The 21,127-nt window shown below is 39.3% G+C and overlaps 1 protein-coding gene and 1 pseudogene across 1 annotated transcript; both read right to left on the reverse strand.

Moving 5' to 3' along the window:
- Positions 1-323: 323 nt before the first annotated feature.
- Positions 324-2,521, reverse strand: LOC149006731 (cullin-3A pseudogene; annotated as a pseudogene).
- Positions 2,522-9,424: 6,903 nt separating this feature from the next.
- Positions 9,425-20,450, reverse strand: LOC149006732 (cullin-3A-like). The gene is made up of 2 exons (XM_089165443.1): positions 19,530-20,450; positions 9,425-12,152 (listed from the first exon to the last, which is right to left on the reverse strand). The coding sequence occupies exons 1-2, from the start codon at positions 19,688-19,690 to the stop codon at positions 10,112-10,114; spliced, it is 2,202 nt and encodes a 733-aa protein (XP_089021569.1). The 5' UTR covers positions 19,691-20,450; the 3' UTR covers positions 9,425-10,111.
- Positions 20,451-21,127: the final 677 nt, after the last annotated feature.

Here is a 21,127-nt window from a genome sequence, read left to right on the forward strand (position 1 = left end):
AAACTGACAATGTAGGAGAGGGTGGAATCTCAGCTGATGCCCTTAGCTCTATTTTCTCTTTTATCTTTTAAGAATAGAAATAGAGAAATTTCAGATTAGGACACCCTTTTTTGTCCCAACATCACTAACGCTGTTGAAATAGGAGCCATGTCCCAACTTCTAAAACCTGTGAAGTTGCTAGTGGAGGTACATCAGCCTCCCCAATTTAATAGTTAATTTAAAATCCAAGAACTCTATAGCATTCAGATTTATAAGAAAGATCGATTCTGGCACTTAAAGAGCTAAAAAAAATGGACAATTGAAGGACAACCTGAAGTAAAGGGCATTAGAGGTGAAAGACATAACTTGCAGCAGTTCACACCAAATACAGGACAGAGTTACACCTCAAGGCAAAAGACCTTGACCCTAGGAGACGAGCACACTAAATTCTTTTCAGGCAAGATACCTATACAGTTTGCTGTCTACTTTGTCCCTCTCCAAGAACTCCAGCTGGATGAGAGATTCGATCCGTTTCTTTATTACAACAGGGTTGGGTAGGAACCGTGATTGCAAATGTCTTGTGACTTCGGCAACAATGTTGTTGTGATCCAGGACCCTCCTTGACTTCATGATCCTCACAATCGCAGCATCAATCTGGGGCTTCCTGTCCTGCTCCACTCTCTGCCTGGTCTCTTGCTTTTCTGCCTCCGACTCCTTCTGTGCAACCACAGTGCCTATCTTCACCTTGTAAGACTTGCTAGTGAATTTGTCATTGAAGTAGAAGTCATCATCCTCACCAATATCCTTACTCATGGGATCCTTCCTAAGAACATTCTTACCCTTCACACAAGCCAATGACTGCAAGCACCTCTTCAAGTCTGATGCTGGTATCTTCGTAGACTGTTCAATATCTTTATAGCTCAGGCAATCAGAATCGTTGAACAGCATGAGTATACACATCTGGTATGTGGACACATTCAGCTCATGATTTTGTCCCTTCCCAAAGGTTGCCTTCAGATCAGCTGTGCCCATGTTTGTTTGCCAAGTCAGTCTCCGTCCAGTATGGGTTCCTAGATAATATGCCCGGAACTTTTCACACACTCCCAGAATCTCGACTGGCAGATTGCATGTGGAGCATGGTTGAGTAGGCCATGACCCTGTTGTGAGGACCTGGACAGCAAGCGTAGGACCGTCCCCCATATCAGTAGCCTGGTTAGTATTGAACCCTTGCATTGTATCCTGAGACGTCTTCATGTCTGTAAACATACCTTCCAATTTGGAAGTGAACTGATAACCACACTCCGTCTTCAGCTTAACTATAAGACTTTTCTCCGCATCATCTGAAACAGTTTTGCCAAAGAGAAGCCGCTTTGCCAAGTGTTGCTTGTAGTACTTTTCGAAAACATCCTTTTCTTGCAGGTAACGGAAGAGCATCATCACCTTGTCTAGGACAATCTCCACATCCTCTTCACTAACGCCTTTCAGGCCTTTACGAAGCTTATCATCCACAAACAAGGAAATAAACTCAGGAGACCTAGCGTTCAAATTAATGAAGTACTCAAAGGAGGAATTTAAAGCATTTTGGAATGTCTTGTCGTTGTTGAAAGCCAAGCTGATTATCTTATCATGTTTATCCTTTTCATTCAACAGCCGCTGGACAAAGTCCACAGGATCCCTTAACCTCTCAGGATCAGTAACCAACTGCTTCCCAGTCTCCCGAATATGACCGGTCATCACATCCCTTATTATAGAAAGTCCATTGGGTACCCTGCGGAACAAGTTGTACCTCCTCCCTAAGTCTTCATACTTGTCATCCACTAGCATGCTTACCAAGCCTGTTTTCTCCATATGAACTAAGCTCTGCATGTGGTTTGCAATCATCTCCCTCTCCACCACATTAGTTATCTTGGACTCACTCTTGGCATCCAAGTAGTGGGAGACTCTCTCCATCTCTTCATTTAGACGCCTCTCAGCCTTCTTCAGGTAATCCCCACAATCACAGCATTCGATGAACTGCTGAGATTCAGCACGGTAGAAATTGGCAGATACCTCAAGGAAAGGCTTTTCGAAGTCATCTTGGTAAACAGATGAACCCAAATCCATAAGCATCTTAATTATGTTCCTCATCAATCCTCTGTTTATAACTTCACCAGTCCGTTCTCTCTGCACAAGTTCAAGCAGTGTATTGAGAAGCCTTGTATGGATCTTGCTAGAGTGGATAATGTTGTCCCTCCATAGGTTCAAACCCAGGTCATGGACAGGCGTTTTATGAGTTACGAGAATGAAAGTCCTTTCCATATACATCAATATGTCTCGGATCATCTGCAATGCCTTGTTATGGTCTGTCCATTTCCTGTTCAGCTCTTCCAGAAATGAATCTCCCTGAGCAGCTTCTATGGATTTTGATATTTCTTTCAGATGCATAGTCATTGTTGTCACAAGACCCGAGTACAGCTTGTCTCCATATTTATGCAACAGCATATTGTAAGCATTCCTGATTCAGCAAGTTGGAGTTTAGGACAACCAAAAAAAAAAAAAATTCTCAAATGCAAAACAGATGAATATTTTGCAGATAATAGTAGCATATTGACAAAACCATCCAAGCAATCATGCCCCAAATATATATATATAGGCCAAATTTCCTACCTTGGTCATTTGACATAAAGAAATCAATCAAACACACATGATTATAGTCATATCAGAGTGACAGATCTGCTAGATCTGTCCATACGTGTAATTTTGGAATATAAGGAACAAAGCATCTAAGCCTAATCCCTCCAGTCAGAATCTACAAGTCTCCTATCCTTGTGTAATTTCAGTTTGTCAAAAACAATTGCAGGTTGAAGCATCTAGCCTGGGTGAAGTGACGGCAGTCATATTAAGAGATCTGTTGCATAGACTTAAGAAACATACCAAAAGGAAGTCCAGAGGTGCAAGCAACACTCTAGATTTGAGTATCTAACACAATGATAATCAGCTGTGGTTATGATTCTATTTCAAGAATACCATCTCTTAAGCTTTCTATGACAAGATTGCATGACATGTCAACCTTACTTAACTACTACTCCAAAGACAACACATCACGCAGGAAATCAAATGTAATTACATGACATGTCAACCTTACTTAACTAAAGTTGTCTGAGGAGATAAACATTCACAATATGCATGGGTTGGTTGGTTCCATATTTCGACTGGAGCAGTTTAAAAAGTTTATACGGTATGACAGCTTTCCAAATTATGAACCTATAAATTTTTCAGATTCCAAGAGACCAAGAAATCTAATTACAACAACAAGAAGCATTGTCCCCACCTAGATGGGGTAGGCTACATGGGTTCTTGTCTTCCAATCACCTCTGGTTGAGACTATACTAAATATTAAGGCCTATTCATATCCTTTTTCACCCCTTGTCTTAAGGTTATCATACCTAAACAAAAGAAAATTTAGCAAAATGAACCAAAACTGTCTGGAGACAAGATTTTTTTTTTTTTTTCGGTAAGTCAGAGACAAGACTGATGTCCTAAGCAGGGTAAGCAAAGCAAACAAAATATTATCAAATGCAAACATTGTTAGCGGAAAGTAGTGATAATAAGCAATTAAGCAATCAATCAATAGAAACCTTGCATACCTATAAAGATCTTCAAAATTCAACCCACTTGCGTTGTGATTGTATATCTCGTGTATTGCTTGCTCCAATATCTTCCATGTCTTTTCTGCGTAGTTCGGATCTACCACCTCTCGATGTTTTAAAGCCTTTATCTGAAAATTTCTTTTTGTCTGAACACTCATCATAACGTCAACTATTATTCAAGAACTGAAAACACCCAGACCGTAAACAGAATTGGGAAATAAAAGCCCAACTGCTTTGTAGTGATCAGGATTTCAATATTAGTATTGAATAATTGTTGAAGAAAGCAGACGTTACGAAGAATAGAGAGAGACGTTAGGAAGAAAAGAGAGAGAGACGTTGAGAAGGAGAGAGAGAGAGAGTTTGAGCGTACATGAAAGAGCACAAAAAATAATAATCATATTAGTTTACAATGAAATGGTACATAGCTTTATATAGATAGAGAGTCCTTCATAGTGTTCTTGGAGTCCTAATCTAAATAGTTCTAGGAGTGTTGTGGCTGTGGTGCTATAATTGTAGAGTTCTTATTGCATGTAATAACTAGTGTTTGATCAACTGTGGGACTTCTAATATCAGCACAAGTCTTGGAAGTTTGATCTGCTGTGGAATTTCTAACAGCAGTAGGACTCTTGGAAGTTTGATCAGTTATGAAACTTCTAACAATAGTGGAACTCTTTAAAGCAATCCTAGCTGCATATGCTTGAGATGAAGTGGCGGCTAGGATATTGGTTGATTTTCCAGATATTTCCTTAATACTTATAGTGTCCGATTTCGTTTATTAGCTTCCGAGATGTACATAGAATTTTCAGACTAGAGGCTCGTCCCAATTTTAAGACCCCTCAGCTTTATCAAAAATGCTTGTCTACAGGTTCAAGATATTCAAGCGCATACATAGACCAGTCTAGATCGTCTCCCGATAGCTGTTGACCACAAATTATTGGGGGGCCCACAAGATTAGGGTAATTGGGTTTTTTTTTAATATTTTATTATTTTTTACTTTTAGGCCCTACAAAATTTATAGTTGTAATGTTATTAGGGGAGTACAGAGCGCTCTCTCAGGAAAGATGATCCACACTCAAATATAGACGATTTGCAAAATGGCGATTCTAGTTCTAATTCGGTGTGGTTCAGTTTGGCTTCGAATTAAGTAATGCTTTGGATCCGAATTGAAATGATTTTGAATCCATCACAAACCCCGTATCTAACCCAATAGCCCATATTTATATCGGTATTTGGATCTATGCCTCCTAAGTTTATGGTCCAAACAAATTAATTTTTTTAATTTATATTTAACCTCATTAAATCGTGAATAAGCTCAGGATCTTATTAAAAAAAATACACATGATATATCAATGTAAAAGCATAATAAATAAATCGTTTTTAACACAATTAATAAGCCAGCATAATTATAACAGGATATATTATTTATTAGATAGCAGTTCGGGTCGGTTAGTGATTTGATCCATTCAATTCGGTCTAATGGCCCCTAACGAGTTGGATCAAACAAACCCAAAATGTTTGCTTTTCACCCATCGGCCAATACCTCGTCAAACAAACCTAAGTTTGGATCGGTTTGCACCATAACGAGCTAGTTTGGTCTACCGATTGACACCCTGGTTTTCCACCTCTCATGCACGCCTATAAAAATGTTCCAAGGAAGAAGTTCATTCTTACCAACAAAGATAATTAATAACATTCATTTAAAACGAGGTAGATGATATTACGTGGCAATGTGGCATTCTATCATTCCAACCATGGAACGTAATTTCGGCGAATTCGGCCAGTTTCGGCAATGGGCGAAATAAAAAACCCATCGAAACCGAAATGTCCAACATTTCGCCGGAAAATCAACGATTTTCCGGCGAAACTGTTGATTTTCCGGCAAAATTTCTAAACCCCTTTTCTTTTTTTTTCTTCTATTGACGATCTTCTTAGCTTTTTGCTTTGTGCGCTGAGAGTCGAGGTGGGTAAGACTGTAGGAGTCCTATTTATCTTATTCAAAACCCATTTATCTTCATCATTGCCAGTTCGTTGAAGGAGCCGCTGCTATTTTCGCCAGAATGGAGAAGGAGAAGAAGAAAGAAAGAGAAAGAAAAAGAAAAGAGAAGACGACCGCTGCTAATTTCGCCGGAAAGTGAGAGCAGAAGAAGATAGAAAGAGAGAAAGAATAAAATACAAGTGATGCACGCAACCCCAAAGAGAAGATAGGGTTGCATGAATGGCCAGATGAAAACTAACTATTACTGTATATTGTGTATTGGCATTAATTGATCGTTTTGGGCTGCGTGAAAGCTGGTTTAAATGGGATTTGTGTTAACGTGTATAGAAAAGTCAAAAGAGTTTTACCTTTTTAATATTTTTTATTTTTTAATTTGATATTTGAACGAAAACTTAGCGAAATCTCGCCGAGATTTCCGCATTTCGCCCGGTTCGCTGGGCAACGAACCGGGCGAGATGAACGAATTATCGTTCCATGATTCCAACTGAAAAAACAATCTCTAAAAAAATTGATAATATTTATTAGAGATTTTGGAATGACCATTCGCACAAGACTAAACAAGTCACCCTAATTTCATGAGATAAATGTTGCCAACCAAAGGCACAGGGAGGGCTAGGCTTTAAGAAACTCCGATTACAACTCAGCACTGCTACTAAAACAGGGATGGAGACTTCTCACTAATGTAGACATTGTGGGTTAGAGTATTTAAAGAATGATACTTCAAGGGTAAATCCCTTTTTGATCCCAAAGTTTCTACAAGGAAGGGATCTTTGATATGAAATAGCCTTACTAGTATTCTCCCCAAGTTTAAGGAAATGGTCATCCAAAAAGTAGGGAATGAGAAACAAACATCTTTCTAGTTCGATCTGTGGATACCCTCAATAAGGACTAGGTTGATCAATCTGCAAGATTTTTCACTTTGGCCAAGAAAGGCAACAATGGCAGAGGTTATACAAGACTTTCAAGCACTTAAGATGGAGTTATCTTCAACTTCCTCTACCTCCCATCCTCTAATTTTCTTCCCAATCTCACTCTTTGACTAACTCGACTTATGGTCATTTTTACTTTCCCCAAATGGGGAATTCTCGGCCAAACTAGCAACCCGCGCTATCTTAAAAGCGTGTTTTCCTTCTCAAAAGAATGAGTTTTCAAAATGGTGGAAGTTTTTATGGAAACAACCTATCCACCCAAAATTTAAATTGTTTTCCTGGTGTGTCTTGAATGCAGGGGTTCCACTCCAAGCTATACTTTCTCAATGGATAAACATCCATGCAGATTGTGTGCAATGCGGGAACGAGAAAGAGACAGTGTGGCATACATTTATATCATGCAAATGGACAAAAAGAATCCATGTTGCAGGACCATTAGGGTTAAGGACAACAAGTTGGAGTCAAACCTTGGTTTTGGATTTATGCAAAAACCCTCTCTCGTCCACAACTTGATAAGCAGACCAACACTTGTTTTTTTTTCCAGTTTTTAATAACTTATTACTCTATCGGGAAAGGGAAAAACTCTAGTTTATTTAATCAACTGAGACCCAACCCAACTAAGGTGCTATCCCAAACTAACAAGTGGATAGCGACCCTAGATCTGCAATTGAAAGATTGTGGAAATACTAGTCTAAAGGCACCATGAGTGCAATACCATCTAGAAGAACCTCAACAATTTATAGGTAATATTCGTAATTATCTAAAGAATACTAATGTTCATGTCTTATTATGTGCATGAATACATAACAAACGGCTATGGAGCACTTAATGGAGCGTGGGACTATACAAGGAAGGACATGTCCAATTTGTTAACTATGGTAGATTAAATATAGTAGATGATTTGGAGGCAACTGTTTTTCGCTTAACAGCAGATATTGTCAAGGCAAAGCAATAAGGATTGGAAATCCGAGAGATTTGGAGTAATCACCCTAATATATCATTTCTCTTGCCAAAACCTACAACAAAGGCTTGGCCTCTACATGTAGTAACTATTTTGGTAGATGTTGCAACAACAACACAAAACTCTAGCTATTTTATGTTCCCTTCCCCTATGCTCCAACAATGGTTTGCTAAACTAGCACTAGTTTCTTAGACAAGTTCCCCTAGCTTTTTACTGTTTTGTCAAATTTTTTATGCCATAATTTAGGTGCTTGTTTAAGACCATGTAAATATTCATTTAGTTTATAATCTTTATATTCAAGACCTTTCATGACGTACCCTTTAGGTTAGTTCATGTAAATTTCTTCAGTTAGGTCTCCATTGAGAAAGGCTGTTTTCACATCCATTTGATGCACAACATAGTGCTCAATAGATGCCAAAGCAAGAAGAATTCTAATTGTGGCTAGATGGCAGACCGGTGAGTAGATATCAAAGTAATCCACCCCATTGACTTGAGTATAGCCTTTAGCTACTAAACATGTTTTATACCGAGCTACAAAACCATCAAGATTTAATTAGTTTCTTCTTCAAGACTCATTTACAACCTACACATTTGGCATCTTTAGGTAAATCAACTAAAGTTCATGTGTGATCTTGTAGTAGAGAGTGCATCTCATCATCAGTTGCCTCTATCCATGGCAAAGAATCCCTAGATCTCATTGTTTCCTTATAGGTAGATGGATCATTCTCTAAATGGTAGGTTACATAGTCCTCACCAAAATCTTTGGGTACTTTTTCTCTATCACCCTTTTTTTCCCACCCCACCTTTGTAAACAAACACAACCTACAAGAGTGGAATCCCCCTCTATGAATCCAACCTGAACCAATGCTTTGTCAACATTCATAACCTTAGCCATCCATGCCATGATACATCTGAAATGGATTGGCTTACTCTCGTCTCTTGCGACTTTTAGGAACCTTAGGTCTAAAGGGCTCAACCATGAACCTCGAGAAGGAGCTCGAGATGAAGTAGACGAAGAGCCAGATACTCATCGGATAGGAGAAGGACCTGTGCTTGGGAAAGTGTGTCAGTCCTCCAAAACACCATTCCCAACGATCATGATTTCGCATGAATGACCACTAGGTTCAGGAAAATCAAGGAGCTCTGGAATTGCTCCAATATATGGGGATGACTCTGTGCCGACAAGGAAAATACTTTGATCTACCTGCCTCAAACAATGCACTTGCCAAATTGCAAACTATGTATGACAAAGTCTCTCTTATCATACCGCCACTATTGCCTGCTGAAACCAACATGTTAGGATGGTCAACTCTAACATCTAACATGTCAACTAAAAAGGTTAGCCCGACCAGCTGAATGATCTGACGACCTCTATCAATCAAATTTAAATTTCATTATAAATACTTCTCACATATTTTATGATACTCAATCATTCTCCCATTGTTCCTGATTCCTTAACCAATTAGAGTCCAAAAACATAATCCTCAAAATGGTGTTTCATTGAATTTGACATAAGCTACAAAGGTGGCTATCCAACCACCATGACTACAGTTCAACCAAAAGGTTACATTCACTCGCAGCACACCTAGTGCTTTATGTGGACCCGTAGATGCGTGTGGCAATCCACATAAATATTGGATTCTTCATTCAAGAATATGGATTTACCACACAGTGGTTCAATTGGATTTTCGAATGGAAGCTTCATCATACATTTCGCTTCTTGCCAAGCTCATTCTTCTGTTCACAAATTACTTTTTTTGTCTGTTCTTTGACTAAATGTCAAGAAACACTTATCTGCTGATGTTTGTAAACAAGGTTTAAAGTATCGGTATCGCGTAGCGTATCGGTTAGGTGATTTTAAGAGACATATCATCCTGTATTGAGTATTGTATCGGTATCACGTAGCGTATCGGTAAGGTGATTTTAAGAGACGCATCGTCCTGTATTGAGTATTGTATCACTCTGACTAATGCATTTTAGTGTAATTCAATGGAAAGACATATTGATATGTATCGTATCGATAGGGTCAAATATGGATACGTATCGGCTAATATCGTATGGTATCGTGGATACTTTAAACATTGTTTGTAACCCTATTTTTAGGTAAGAAAAACAATTTGTTTAATAATAGTGCTTTGCAAACTTTCAGAATACCATTTAACTACCCAAAAAATTGATGGACTAAATGATGCTGTCGATGGTGAAACTGACAATGGCATCTCAGCTGGTGCCCTTAGCTCTATTTTTTTTATTCTCTTTTTAGAATAGAAAATAGAGAAATTTCAGATGACACCTTTTTTTGTCCCAACATCACTAACGCTGTTGAAATAGGCACTTTGGCCAAAAAAAACTTGTGAAGTTGCTACCGGGGTACATCAGCCTCCCCAAATTAATAGTTAATTTAAAATCCAAGAACTCTATAGCATTCCGATTTATAAGAAAGATCGATTCTGGCACTTAAAAGCTAAAAAAATGAACAATTGAAGGACAACCTGAAGTAAAGGCATTAGAGGTGAAAGCCATTCATGACTTGCAGCAGTTCACACCAAATGCAGGACACAGTTCCACTTCAAGGCAAAAGGCCTTGACCCTAGGAGACGAGCACACTAAATTCTTTTCAGGCAAGATACCGATACAGTTTCCTGTCTACTTTGTCCCTCTCCAAGAACTCCCGCTCGATGAGAGATTCGATCCGTTTCTTTATTACAACCGGGTTGGGGAGGAACCGTGATTGCAATTGTCTTGTGACTTCAGCAACAATGTTGTTGTGATCCAGGACCCTCCTTGACTTCATGATCCTCACGATTGCAGCCTCAATCTGGGGCTTCCTGTCCTCCTCCACTCTCTGCCTGGTCTCTTGCTTTTCTGGCTCCGACTCCTTCTGTGCAACCACCGTACCTATCTTCACCTTGTAAAACTTGCTAGTGAATTTGTCATTGAAGTAGAAGTCATCATCCTCACTAATATCCTTACTCATGGGATCCTTCCTAAGAACATTCTTACCCTTTACACAAGCCAATGACTGCAAGCACCTCTTCAAGTCTGATGCTGGTATCTCTGTAGACTGTTCAATATCTTTATAGCTCAGGCTATCAGAATCGTTGAACAGCATGAGTATACACATCTGGTATGTGGACACATTCAGCTCATGCTTCTGTCCCTTCCCAAAGATTGCCTTCAGATCAGCTGTGCCCATGTTTGTTTGCCAAGTCAATCTCCGTCCAGTATGGGTTCCTAGATAATATGCCCGGAACTTTTCACACACTCCCAGAATCTCAACTGGCAGATTGCATGTGGAGCCTGGTTGAGTAGGCCATGACCCTGTTGTGAGGACCTGGACAGCAAGCGTAGGACCGTCCCCGTTATCAGTAGCCTGGTTAGCATTGAACCCTTGCATTGTATCCTGAGACGTCTTCATGTCTGTAAACATACCTTCCAATTTGGAAGTGAACTGATAACCACACTCTGTCTTCAGCTTAACTATAAGACTTCTCTCTGCGTCATCTGAAACAGTTTTGCCAGAGAGAAGCCGCTTTGCCAAGTGTTGCTTGTAGTACTTTTCGAAAACATCCTTTTCTTGCAGGTAACGGAAGAGCATCATCACCTTGTCTAGGACAATCTCCACATCCTCTTCACTAACACCTTTCAGGCCTTTACGAAGCTTATCATCCACAAACAAGGAAATAAACTCAGGAGACCTAGCATTCAAATTAATGAAGTACTCAAAGGAGGAATTTAAAGCATTTTGGAATGTCTTGTCATTGTTGAAGGCCAAGCTGATTATCTTATCATGTTTATCCTTTTCATCCAACAGCCGCTGGACAAAGTCCACAGGATCCCTTAACCTCTCAGGATCAGTAACCAACTGCTTCCCGGTCTCCCGAATATGACCAGTCATCACATCCCTTATTGTAGAGAGTCCATCGGGTACCCGGCGGAACAAGTTGTACATCCTCCCTAAGTCTTCATACTTGTCATCCACTAGCATGCTTACCAAGCCTGAGTTCTCCATATGAACTAACCTCTGCATGTGGTTTGCGATCATCTCCCCCTCCACCACATTAGTTATCTTGGACTCACTCTTGGCATCCAAGTAGTGGGAGACTCTCTCCATCTCTTCATTTAGACGCCTCTCAGCCTTCTTCAGGTAATCCCCACAATCACAGCATTCGATGAACTGCTGAGATTCAACACGGTAGAAATTGGCAGATACCTCAAGGAAAGGCTTTTCGAAGTCATCTTGGTAAACAGATGAACCCAAATCCATAAGCATCTTAATTATGTTCCTCATCAATCCTCGGTTTATAAATTCACCAGTCCGTTCTCTCTGCACAAGTTCAAGCAGTGTATTGAGAAGCCTTGTCTGGATCTTGCTAGAGTGGATAATGTTGTCCCTCCATAGGTTCAAACCCAGGTCATGGACAGGCGTTTTATGAGTTACGGGAATGAAAGTCCTGTCCATATACATCAATATGTCTCGGATCATCTGCAATGCCTTGTTATGGTCTGTCCATTTCCTGTTCAGCTCTTCCAGAAATGAAGCTCCCTGAGCAGCTTCTATGGATTTCGATATCTCTTTCAGATGCATAGTCATTGTTGTCACAAGACCTGAGTACAGCTTTTCTCCATATTTATGCAACACCATATTGTAAGCATTCCTGATTCCGCAAGTTGGAGTTTAGGAGAACCAAAAAAATTCTCAAATGCAAAACAGATGAATATTTTGCAGATAATAGTAGCATATTCACAAAACCATCCAAGCAATCATGCCCCAAATATATATATAGGCCAAATTTCCTACCTTGGTCATTTGACATAAACCAATCAATCAAACACACATGAATATAGAGTCATATCAGAGTCCACAAATCTGCCGGATCTGTCCATACGTGTAATTTTGGAATATAAGGAACAAAGCATCTAAGCCTAATCCCTCCAGTCAGAATCTACAAGTCTCCTATCCTTGTGTAATTTTGGTTTGTCAAAAACAATTGCAGGTTGAAGCATCTAGCCTGGGTGAAGTGACGGCAGTCATATTGGGGATCTGTTGCATAGACTTAAGAAACATACCAAAAGGAAGTCCAGAGGTGCAAGCAACACTCTAGATTTGAGTATCTAACACAATGATAATCATACAAAGCAAACTTTATGGCCTTGAAAAATCTAAGAAATGGTCAACATTGTGACCTACTGCATTGATTACATAATAAGAAATAAGGACGTATAAATAAATTAAAAAAAAAAATAATTTACCCATTACTTTTCTCAACAAAAATCAAATGTTGATATAAAAGAGAAGTTATATGACATATTCTACCACTTTACTGAAACATGAAACTGATGCAAACTACAAATTACATCAGTCAGTACTTCAAAGCAGATTTTGAAACGGTTTTTCTTTATCCATGGGCGATGAGTTCCAATACATACAGGCTTCCCCGAGAATTAAAATGGTGTTGATGAAGTGGAGAGGTGCATCTAGGGTCTCGTGTGATCAACATATTCCTTTAAATTGCATACGACCGTAAAACGATCAACTATGATGTATGGTGTAAATAGAAGCATCATATAAGTAAACTCAATGTAGTAGAAATGAGGATGCTAAGATGCATGAGTGGCAAAACTATGAAGGACATATAGAAATGATCACATCAGGGCAGTCCTAGGAGTAGCTTTGATAAATGATAAGCTACGGAAAATTTTAAATGAGGTGGCATGACCACCTTAAATGGAGGCCTTTAAATGCCCCTATACAAAGAAGTACTTTAGTCCAGATCGAAGGAATTAGAAGAACTATGGGCAGACCTAAGATAACCTTAGTAGAAGTGGTGAAAAGGATGTGCACAGTTTAAGCCCTCTATCTAGAATAGCCTCAAATAGGGCTGTTCGGAAGGCAAGGATCCATGTATCCAACTCCATTTAGCTGGGACAAGGCTTCTTGTTTTCCTTTTAAAAAGGACGGTAATTATTTAGTTATTTAAACTCCTAAAAAAATGGTAGGGTGGTAATTGAAATTCCTAGTTAATTTCCGTATTCAATATAAATAATTAGCCTGTTAGGATTCCTAGTTTGTTAGGAATTTTTTATTAACTTATAATCTTATATTACTTATACACTCTGATAAGCCCCTTATAACTCATGTCTACCAATGGAATAATAGGAAGAAAAGCAGGGGAGCAACAGCAGGGGGACAAGTGGCATAGTATTATTGGGCAGCACCCATAACCGAAACAGGGGCATGCAGAGGAGCTCCCACGTGGCAGTGAAGGATTGGTGAGCAGTGGAAGTTTGTTAGGGGAGTGAGGAATAAGAGAAGGAATGAAGGAGACAGCAAGCGGTGGGGGGAAGAGCAGAGCAGCCAATAGAGCTTGCTAGGAGAGGGCAACCTCTCAGGGACAGGACTGAGAATGGATTGAGGCTGGTAACATGTAATGGGTGCTGATTCCATAGTTTAGTTATTGTTCTTTTAATTCCAAGAACTGAATATCATCGATAGACATCTGATTTGTATCTGTTGATGAAGTTTATCAGAGTTATTGAATGAACAGAATTATATTTGGTTGCTGTCTTTATTGAATCTGTTGCGATGAATGATTATATCCATTGCTGTCATTAAGGTTTTGTTGGGACTCAGGGCAAGCTTGAGAGGGTCCTGTCACACTCTTTGGGCAAAATAAAGTATGGTAGAATTAAAAATTATTGGTATATGTTTGGAAGCCGTTGCTCCCATTTTATAGCAAGCTGGCTCTCAATAGGAGTTTAATCCCCTTGGTGGTGGTTCAAAAACTTCAAAACCAGTTTTTGGTGCTTCGGTGTTTCAAGTCCTATCACCAAGTTTGTACTGTGGAACCAGTCCTCTATCTCACTTACAAAGCCTGCTGCCATTGGTAAGTCAGTAATCCCCATCTCCACCTCTTTTATCCATTAATTTCTGCTTCAAAGTTCAAGTATCATTCCATATTCGATCCATCAAGTGACTCCAACAGATCTTAGATCTGCCCACCGACCTTTACACCGAAAACAAGCCTTATCCCAAGTTCCCAACTAAATGGGTTTGGCTACACGGATCCTTGCCTTCCAATCAGCTCCATTTGGAGTCATATTAGATACGAGGCCTAAACTATGCATATCCTTTCTCACCACTTCTGTCCAGCCACCGTTACTTCCAACATTATTTCATTGAGGCATTCTTACATCATCTCCTACATTCTACCCTATTGCTTCCATTAAAACTACCTCTGCTACAGTCCGTTACTGCCTCCACTAAACCTGCAACACAGCATAACTTCAGTTTTATCCATCCCAACCACACCTCCTTTGGGGGGAACCTCCAATACCACATTCCCTCCATTTCCTAAAATTTCAGCCCCATCCAAACCCTGGAAGGCCATTAGACCCTAAATTCCCTCAACCAACCCCTATTTTTTAGGAACCTTGCACTGAAGCTGAAATTCAAACCTGTTGCATTCGTATCAGTCCTAACCCTAAAGCTTGGGTAATTTTCTTCGCTATATTTTATACAAAGCTCTCTTGACAGCATGATTTATTGATTCCTCAGATTGTACTTGGCAGTAGAAATTTTTAACTCTTTAATGTGTCATCATCCATCATTGCATCATTACTTGTTTTACTCGCCAATTATGTCTGATATTATTCAATGAATGTGTAGAACAAGAAATACTACATATATACACTCATTTTTCGACATTTACTACCAAAAAGGGATCAAATCCAAGCGACTAAACTGATTTTTTTCGCATTCCAATTTGAAATTTTAAATAGCTTAAAACAGCTTTCTTAAGATTTCAGAACTAACCATGGTCATTTGGCCACCAAAGCAGCATTCAGAAACAAACAGACAAAAAAAAAAAAAATGCACCGTGCTGCTTGGAATCTCAAGATTTCAAGAAACTTGACCTAGTTGACATGGCCATTTGAGACAAAATTTCAAACTTTAATTCCTACTAGCCACAAATTTCTTCCTCAAATTGGACAAAACTATATCAAATTCAACCAATAATATAATCAGGATTTAAAGATTTCAAGTTACACAAATTAATAATTAGAGCTCTCAACCCCGAAATCACCCACAAAAAATACTAAACAGACTAGAGGACAATTTATTTATTTGTTTCTTTTGGTACGTTAGAAAAAGTAGTTCACTCATTAGTCAAAAACTACAACTGAAGTATTTCTAGTATAGCTATAATATTCGCACTAAATGTTATTACTCCTCCCCCCCCCCCCCCAAAAAAAAAATGTAAGCCGTTTCCAAGGGCAGCACATGGCCAAGGGTTACTTCTCCAAACCCTATGGCCACCAGTTCCACCAGAGGTACTTTGATCAATTTTAGAAATTGTGGTGGAGTACAAGTCAGTGTGTCATTGGGCCCATCATGTCTCTAGGACCCTTGATCTACTTCTATTTTTGAATTTGAATCATTATTTTGTAAGTAAATGAAGAATCCTAAGTAGGGTTGGATCCCTAGAATGTGAAGGAGTCCATTGAGATTGTTCGAGGAACCAACATCAACTCCTAGAATTCAAATAGGAAGTCTCTAGAGTAAGTTATGAAGGTTCCTTGTGTGAGTTAAAAGTATAAGGAGTTTTAATTAGAATTGGATTGCAAGTTGTAGTCCTAGTTTGTTTTCTTTTAAAGTTGAGTCCAATTGTGATTTCCTTCATGTGGGCCATAAGTAAGCCTCTCCGTGTGGTAACAAATCAGACTTGATTAATTGAATAGAAATCTGAGATATAAGGAAGAGTGAGTTGTGGGTTCCCAAGGGGAATCCCACGGTGGAGTGTGATTCAATTTCTGCAATTGTTCTTCAATTCCCCCTCCTTCAAGCCTGCAGCAACAACCAATCCTCAAGCAATACAGCAGCTTCAAGTTAGCTCCACAAAGCCCCCTCCTCTACCCCTTCACTCCTACCTAAACCCCACACAACCTTCCCACATTTTCCCCTTCTTCCCAATGGTAGCAGAAACCCCTACCCCTTCTAAAACCCTAGATCCCTAACCCCATTCAATCCCTCCTTTCCCCTTAGGACTGCACCTTCCCATAAACTTCTTTCCTACTTTTCGTTCCATCATTAGACCTTCTTCCGTTAGGTCTGAAAATTTTATGCAATTCATCTTCTTCCTCTGGAAACCCTAACCCCTATTTTCTCTTAAACACTCATAACTCCCTAATCCCTCAACCAAACTCTAAACCCTTTTAGGATTATCTTCTCCTATACCTTCTCTACCTCCCCTCCAAACCACCCCTAGCCAACATCTCAGGCATCCCAGTCCAACTAAGCGAGCTATTTTCTAACCCTAACCCTTCAGGATTAACTCTGAAATTACAAAATTACAAAATTACAAAATACTAACAAACAGAATTAATTCTAGCATAGCCGAATCCTAGAACCCTTCCAGTAACCCTAGTCCTTCAAAACCTAACAAACCATAGAATTCAAACCCTAAACAACAAAATTCAGTTGTGACATTTCAATTACAGCAAGGAATAAAGCTTGGAAACCTAAAACCCTGGACCTATAAGTCTGGCTGAAACCTATTCTAACCCTAACCTAACCCTAGCACCTATCTATTGTCATAAAAGGCCTATACCAAAGGTATTTTCAGCCCTGGAAGATGGCTGATTCTCAAGGAAGAGGATCCTGGAGTGAGCTTGACTCTAGGCCAACATTCAAACAATTATACCCTAGATCCTGGTTCACATCAACCCCCCCCCCCCATAATTTCAATTGTTCCCTCCAACTATCTGTGCAACGTTAATTCAACTACAGCCAATCTCTACAAACTTGAATGTGCCGCTGAGGGGTGGAAATGGAGTGAGGTAATAGATCGTCAACAAGTTAAAGGAATTTCCCCCCGTCCACCCCAAACCTTAACCACACTAGCCGCTAAGAAAATTATATCCCTCACCAAGATCAAGCTGCAAATAACTTCAGCAATCTGTAGGCAGACAATTCACATAACAATTAACAGTAGCAGTAAACTGGATCAACAGAATCCAGGAAGCAGCTCAGCAGAATGTAACAAATGGTAGTGCGGCAAACAACCATTAGGAATCAAAGCTTTCCCACTTAAAACCAAAATTATGCAACAATATCACCAACTTGAGGACTAATGAATGTAGAAAAGACTCATCATTGGAATACTACCTACATGACCATGGGGATAGAGACAACAAAAACAACTGATATATTCAACAATGAACCAGAGTTACCAGGAGATTGACCTCCTCTGATATTTCCACATTTAAATCAGTTTGTGAAGAGATTAGACAAAAACAACACAATGTTGCTTGAAGCTCAATAGGTTGGAACCCAGCTTTTATGCATAGACATTCCACCTCCGGAGGCATGTAGTAAGTCTAACCAACAATCTCCTTTCAATTAAAGGTATTTGTTCAGTCACTCGAAACAATTAATGCACATCTTGGGATCAGCAGACCGCCTATTCCAGAAATGCATTTTTCAACGGAAATGTGGTGTAGTTTCTGGATTTTTTTTTAATCTCATGTCTGATGATCATTCATCCATATCGGAATGTTCCATATGGTGGCTGTAGAAAGGGAAAAGCCCTTTCTCTTAAAGGTGCTTGGAATACTGCCATTATGATTAAAAGCTTATAATTTATGGATGGAAAGGAACTGCAGAAGGCTTGTTGGCAAGAGCAGATCACTGGTACTCTTTGTTTAATACGGTATTACAAGATCTTAGATATATCAATGTCCAACTAAAAAGTTACATCTGTACAGTGTCTGTTCTTAAAAGGTGCTAGAAGCCTAGAATATTGAGTTTGGGTCTAATCCCTTAACAAAGTCCAACACCAGACTTCGGAGGTTCTGTTGTGTAAATCAGCAGTGGAAAACATAAAACTCAATATTGATGGGAACTCCCTTGAGAGACCAGGTAGAGCAGGAGTAGGAAGTACATTTCAAGGTTATCTGGGTAAGCTGTTGAGCTCATTTAAAGTTTTCCATGGCATAAAAACCAGTTTCAAAGCAGTACTTGTAGCCTTAGTCTGTGCTAGTAAAATTGTCAAGGAAATGAGCATTTCCAATTTGTTGATCGAATGTAATTCAGCTGCGGTTATGATTCTATTTCAAGAATACCATCTCTTAAGCTTTCTATGACAAGATTGCATGAATGTCAACCTTACTTAACTACTACTCCAAAGACAACACATCACTCTGGAAATCAAATTTAATTTCAAACTTTCCATCCAAGGAGACAGCAAAATGGAGAACCACTAGATTAGTGCATGATTTTCCCCGTGACTTGCAGAGGAATTAATAGAGATTTTCTGCATATCCCATGATATCGGTTTGTTGTTTAATCTCTTCTGTGAACAGTGGATCCTTGCTTATGGTCATGCCAAATGTGGGATCTAACTTCATTTTTCTATGTATTTGTTTCCCTGCGTAATGCCTACAGTAAGCTTGTTTCTTTTCTTCTGTCTTAATATTGACTTCAATTTGATCCTTTCTTTTGAAAGAGTTAAAAAAAAAAAAAAGTTACAGCGACAATCACTACTAAAGTTGTCTAAGGTGATAAACATTCACAATATGCATGGGTTGCTTGGTTCCATATTTCAACTGGCGCAGTTTAAAAAGTTTATACGGTATGACAGCTTTCCAAATTATGAACCTATAAAATTTTCAGATTCCAAGAGACTGAAGTAACAAACAAAAACAGGAAATCAAAGTACAACAACAACAAGCAGCCTTGTCCCACCTAGATGGGGTAGGCTACATTGGTTCTTGTCTTCCAATCAGCTCTGGTTGAGGTTATACTAGATACTAAGGCCTATGCATATCTTTCTCACCACTTGTCTTAAGTTTATCATACGTCAAAAACAGAAAATCTCGCAAAATGAACCAAAACAGCCCAGAGACAAGACTGAGGTCCTAGGCAGAGTAAGCAAACAAAATATTATCAAATGCAAACATTGTTAGCGGAAAGTAGTGATGATATGCAATTAAGCAATCCACATCAATAGAAACCTTAATGCAAGGAGCCGAACCTATAAAGCTCTTCAAAACTCAGCCCACTTGCGTTGTGATTGTATATCTCATGTATTGCATGCTCCAATATCTTCCATGTCTTCTCTGCATACTTCGGGTCCACCACCACCCGATGTTTGAAAGCCTCTATCTGAAAATTCCTTTTTTTCTGAGCACTCATCTTTCCTCCTTAAAATTAAGGCCAGGCGCTAGAGAAACTGTTTTGTGCCAGGAAAGAGATAGCGGACGTCGCCCAAATCCTCCAACAAGAACCCTAAATCGGGTCGTATATTTCAACAGGAAAACCAGAAAATTGATTTCGGTCTGAGATCGAAACTAGTAGCGAACGACACAGCTCCCCCCCAAATCAAACGGAAAACCAACCTCAGAAGATCTTAAGGTTGAAAGATATGAAAAGATTAATTGCGGAGTCAATAATTACTCACTTCAGCAGATCTTATGTAGAACAATTTAATTACAGTTCTATTTACGGCTCCGACCACCAAATCAAAGAATCCCAACCTCGTAAGAAATGGTTGATAACTGGATTAGACCTGAAAATATAGTCTTTCGCTGGATTTCTCTGAAACAATCTTGAATTGATGCCAACAGACCTTCTTTCAGTAATCACCAAAAGAAGGTTGAACAGCCTCACCCCCTGGGCCGACGTCGAATCCAGCAAGAGGCTTACAGCTCAAGGCGAAAAGAGGGGAAATGTAAAATGTGTGGAATTCGAAGATATTGGATATGTGTCGGGACTTAAATTCTAACAGGAGGAAACATGATCCAAGAACTGAAAACACCCAGATCGAAAACAGAATTGGGAAATAAAACCCCAACCGCTTGTAATGATGAGGATTTCAATCTTATAGTGTCCGATTTCGTTTATTAGCTTCCGAAATGTATATAGAATTTTCAGACCAGAGGCTCGTCCCAGTTTTTAGACTCCTTAGCTTTATCAAAAATCAAAAAGTAAAATAAAAAATTGGATAATTCTATATTATATAATTTAAATATTCGCTAGGGGTCGTCTACGGGCTCAAGATATTCGAATTCTTCACCCCATACCATAATAGTTGACAACCGAGCCCAAACGTTTAGGCTGCGTTTGTTTACATAGGTGGTGAGAAAAAAAGGGTAAAAAAAAAAAAAAAAAACATGTGAGCCCCATGTATAGTGGGGTGAAGGTAAAGGAAAAGGAAAGGAAATGAAAGGGTTTTGTTGAAAAGTGATAGTGGTGGGTCTCACTTTTTACTTTTTCAAACTTTTCCACAAAATTTGTGGGGTTTTAAAATAGCTTGGGTGGAAAAGTTGGGCTGCCACATCACTAAATAAATTTCCTTAATTCAAAGAAGTTTGTCTTTCACTTTTCCATCCCAAGTAACCAAACAAGCTACAATTTTGGGAATTAAGGTTGCGTTTGTTTGCAAAGGTAGGGTGGGAAAAGAGGGGTGGGAAAAAAAAAAAAAGATGGATCTCAGTGGGGTGAGGAGAATAAAAAAAAGGTGGTGGAGGGGGGGGGCCCCCTTTTTCTCCCCCTCCCCCATCCCAAATATGTGGGGTAAATAGCTTGGGTGGGGTGAGGGAGAATAAAAGGTTTTGTGGAAAAGTAATAGTG

Source organism: Hakea prostrata, chromosome 8 (genome assembly GCF_041222555.1).
Source record: "Hakea prostrata isolate BN-2017 chromosome 8, UWA_Hpros_2, whole genome shotgun sequence".
NCBI lineage: Eukaryota > Viridiplantae > Streptophyta > Magnoliopsida > Proteales > Proteaceae > Hakea > Hakea prostrata.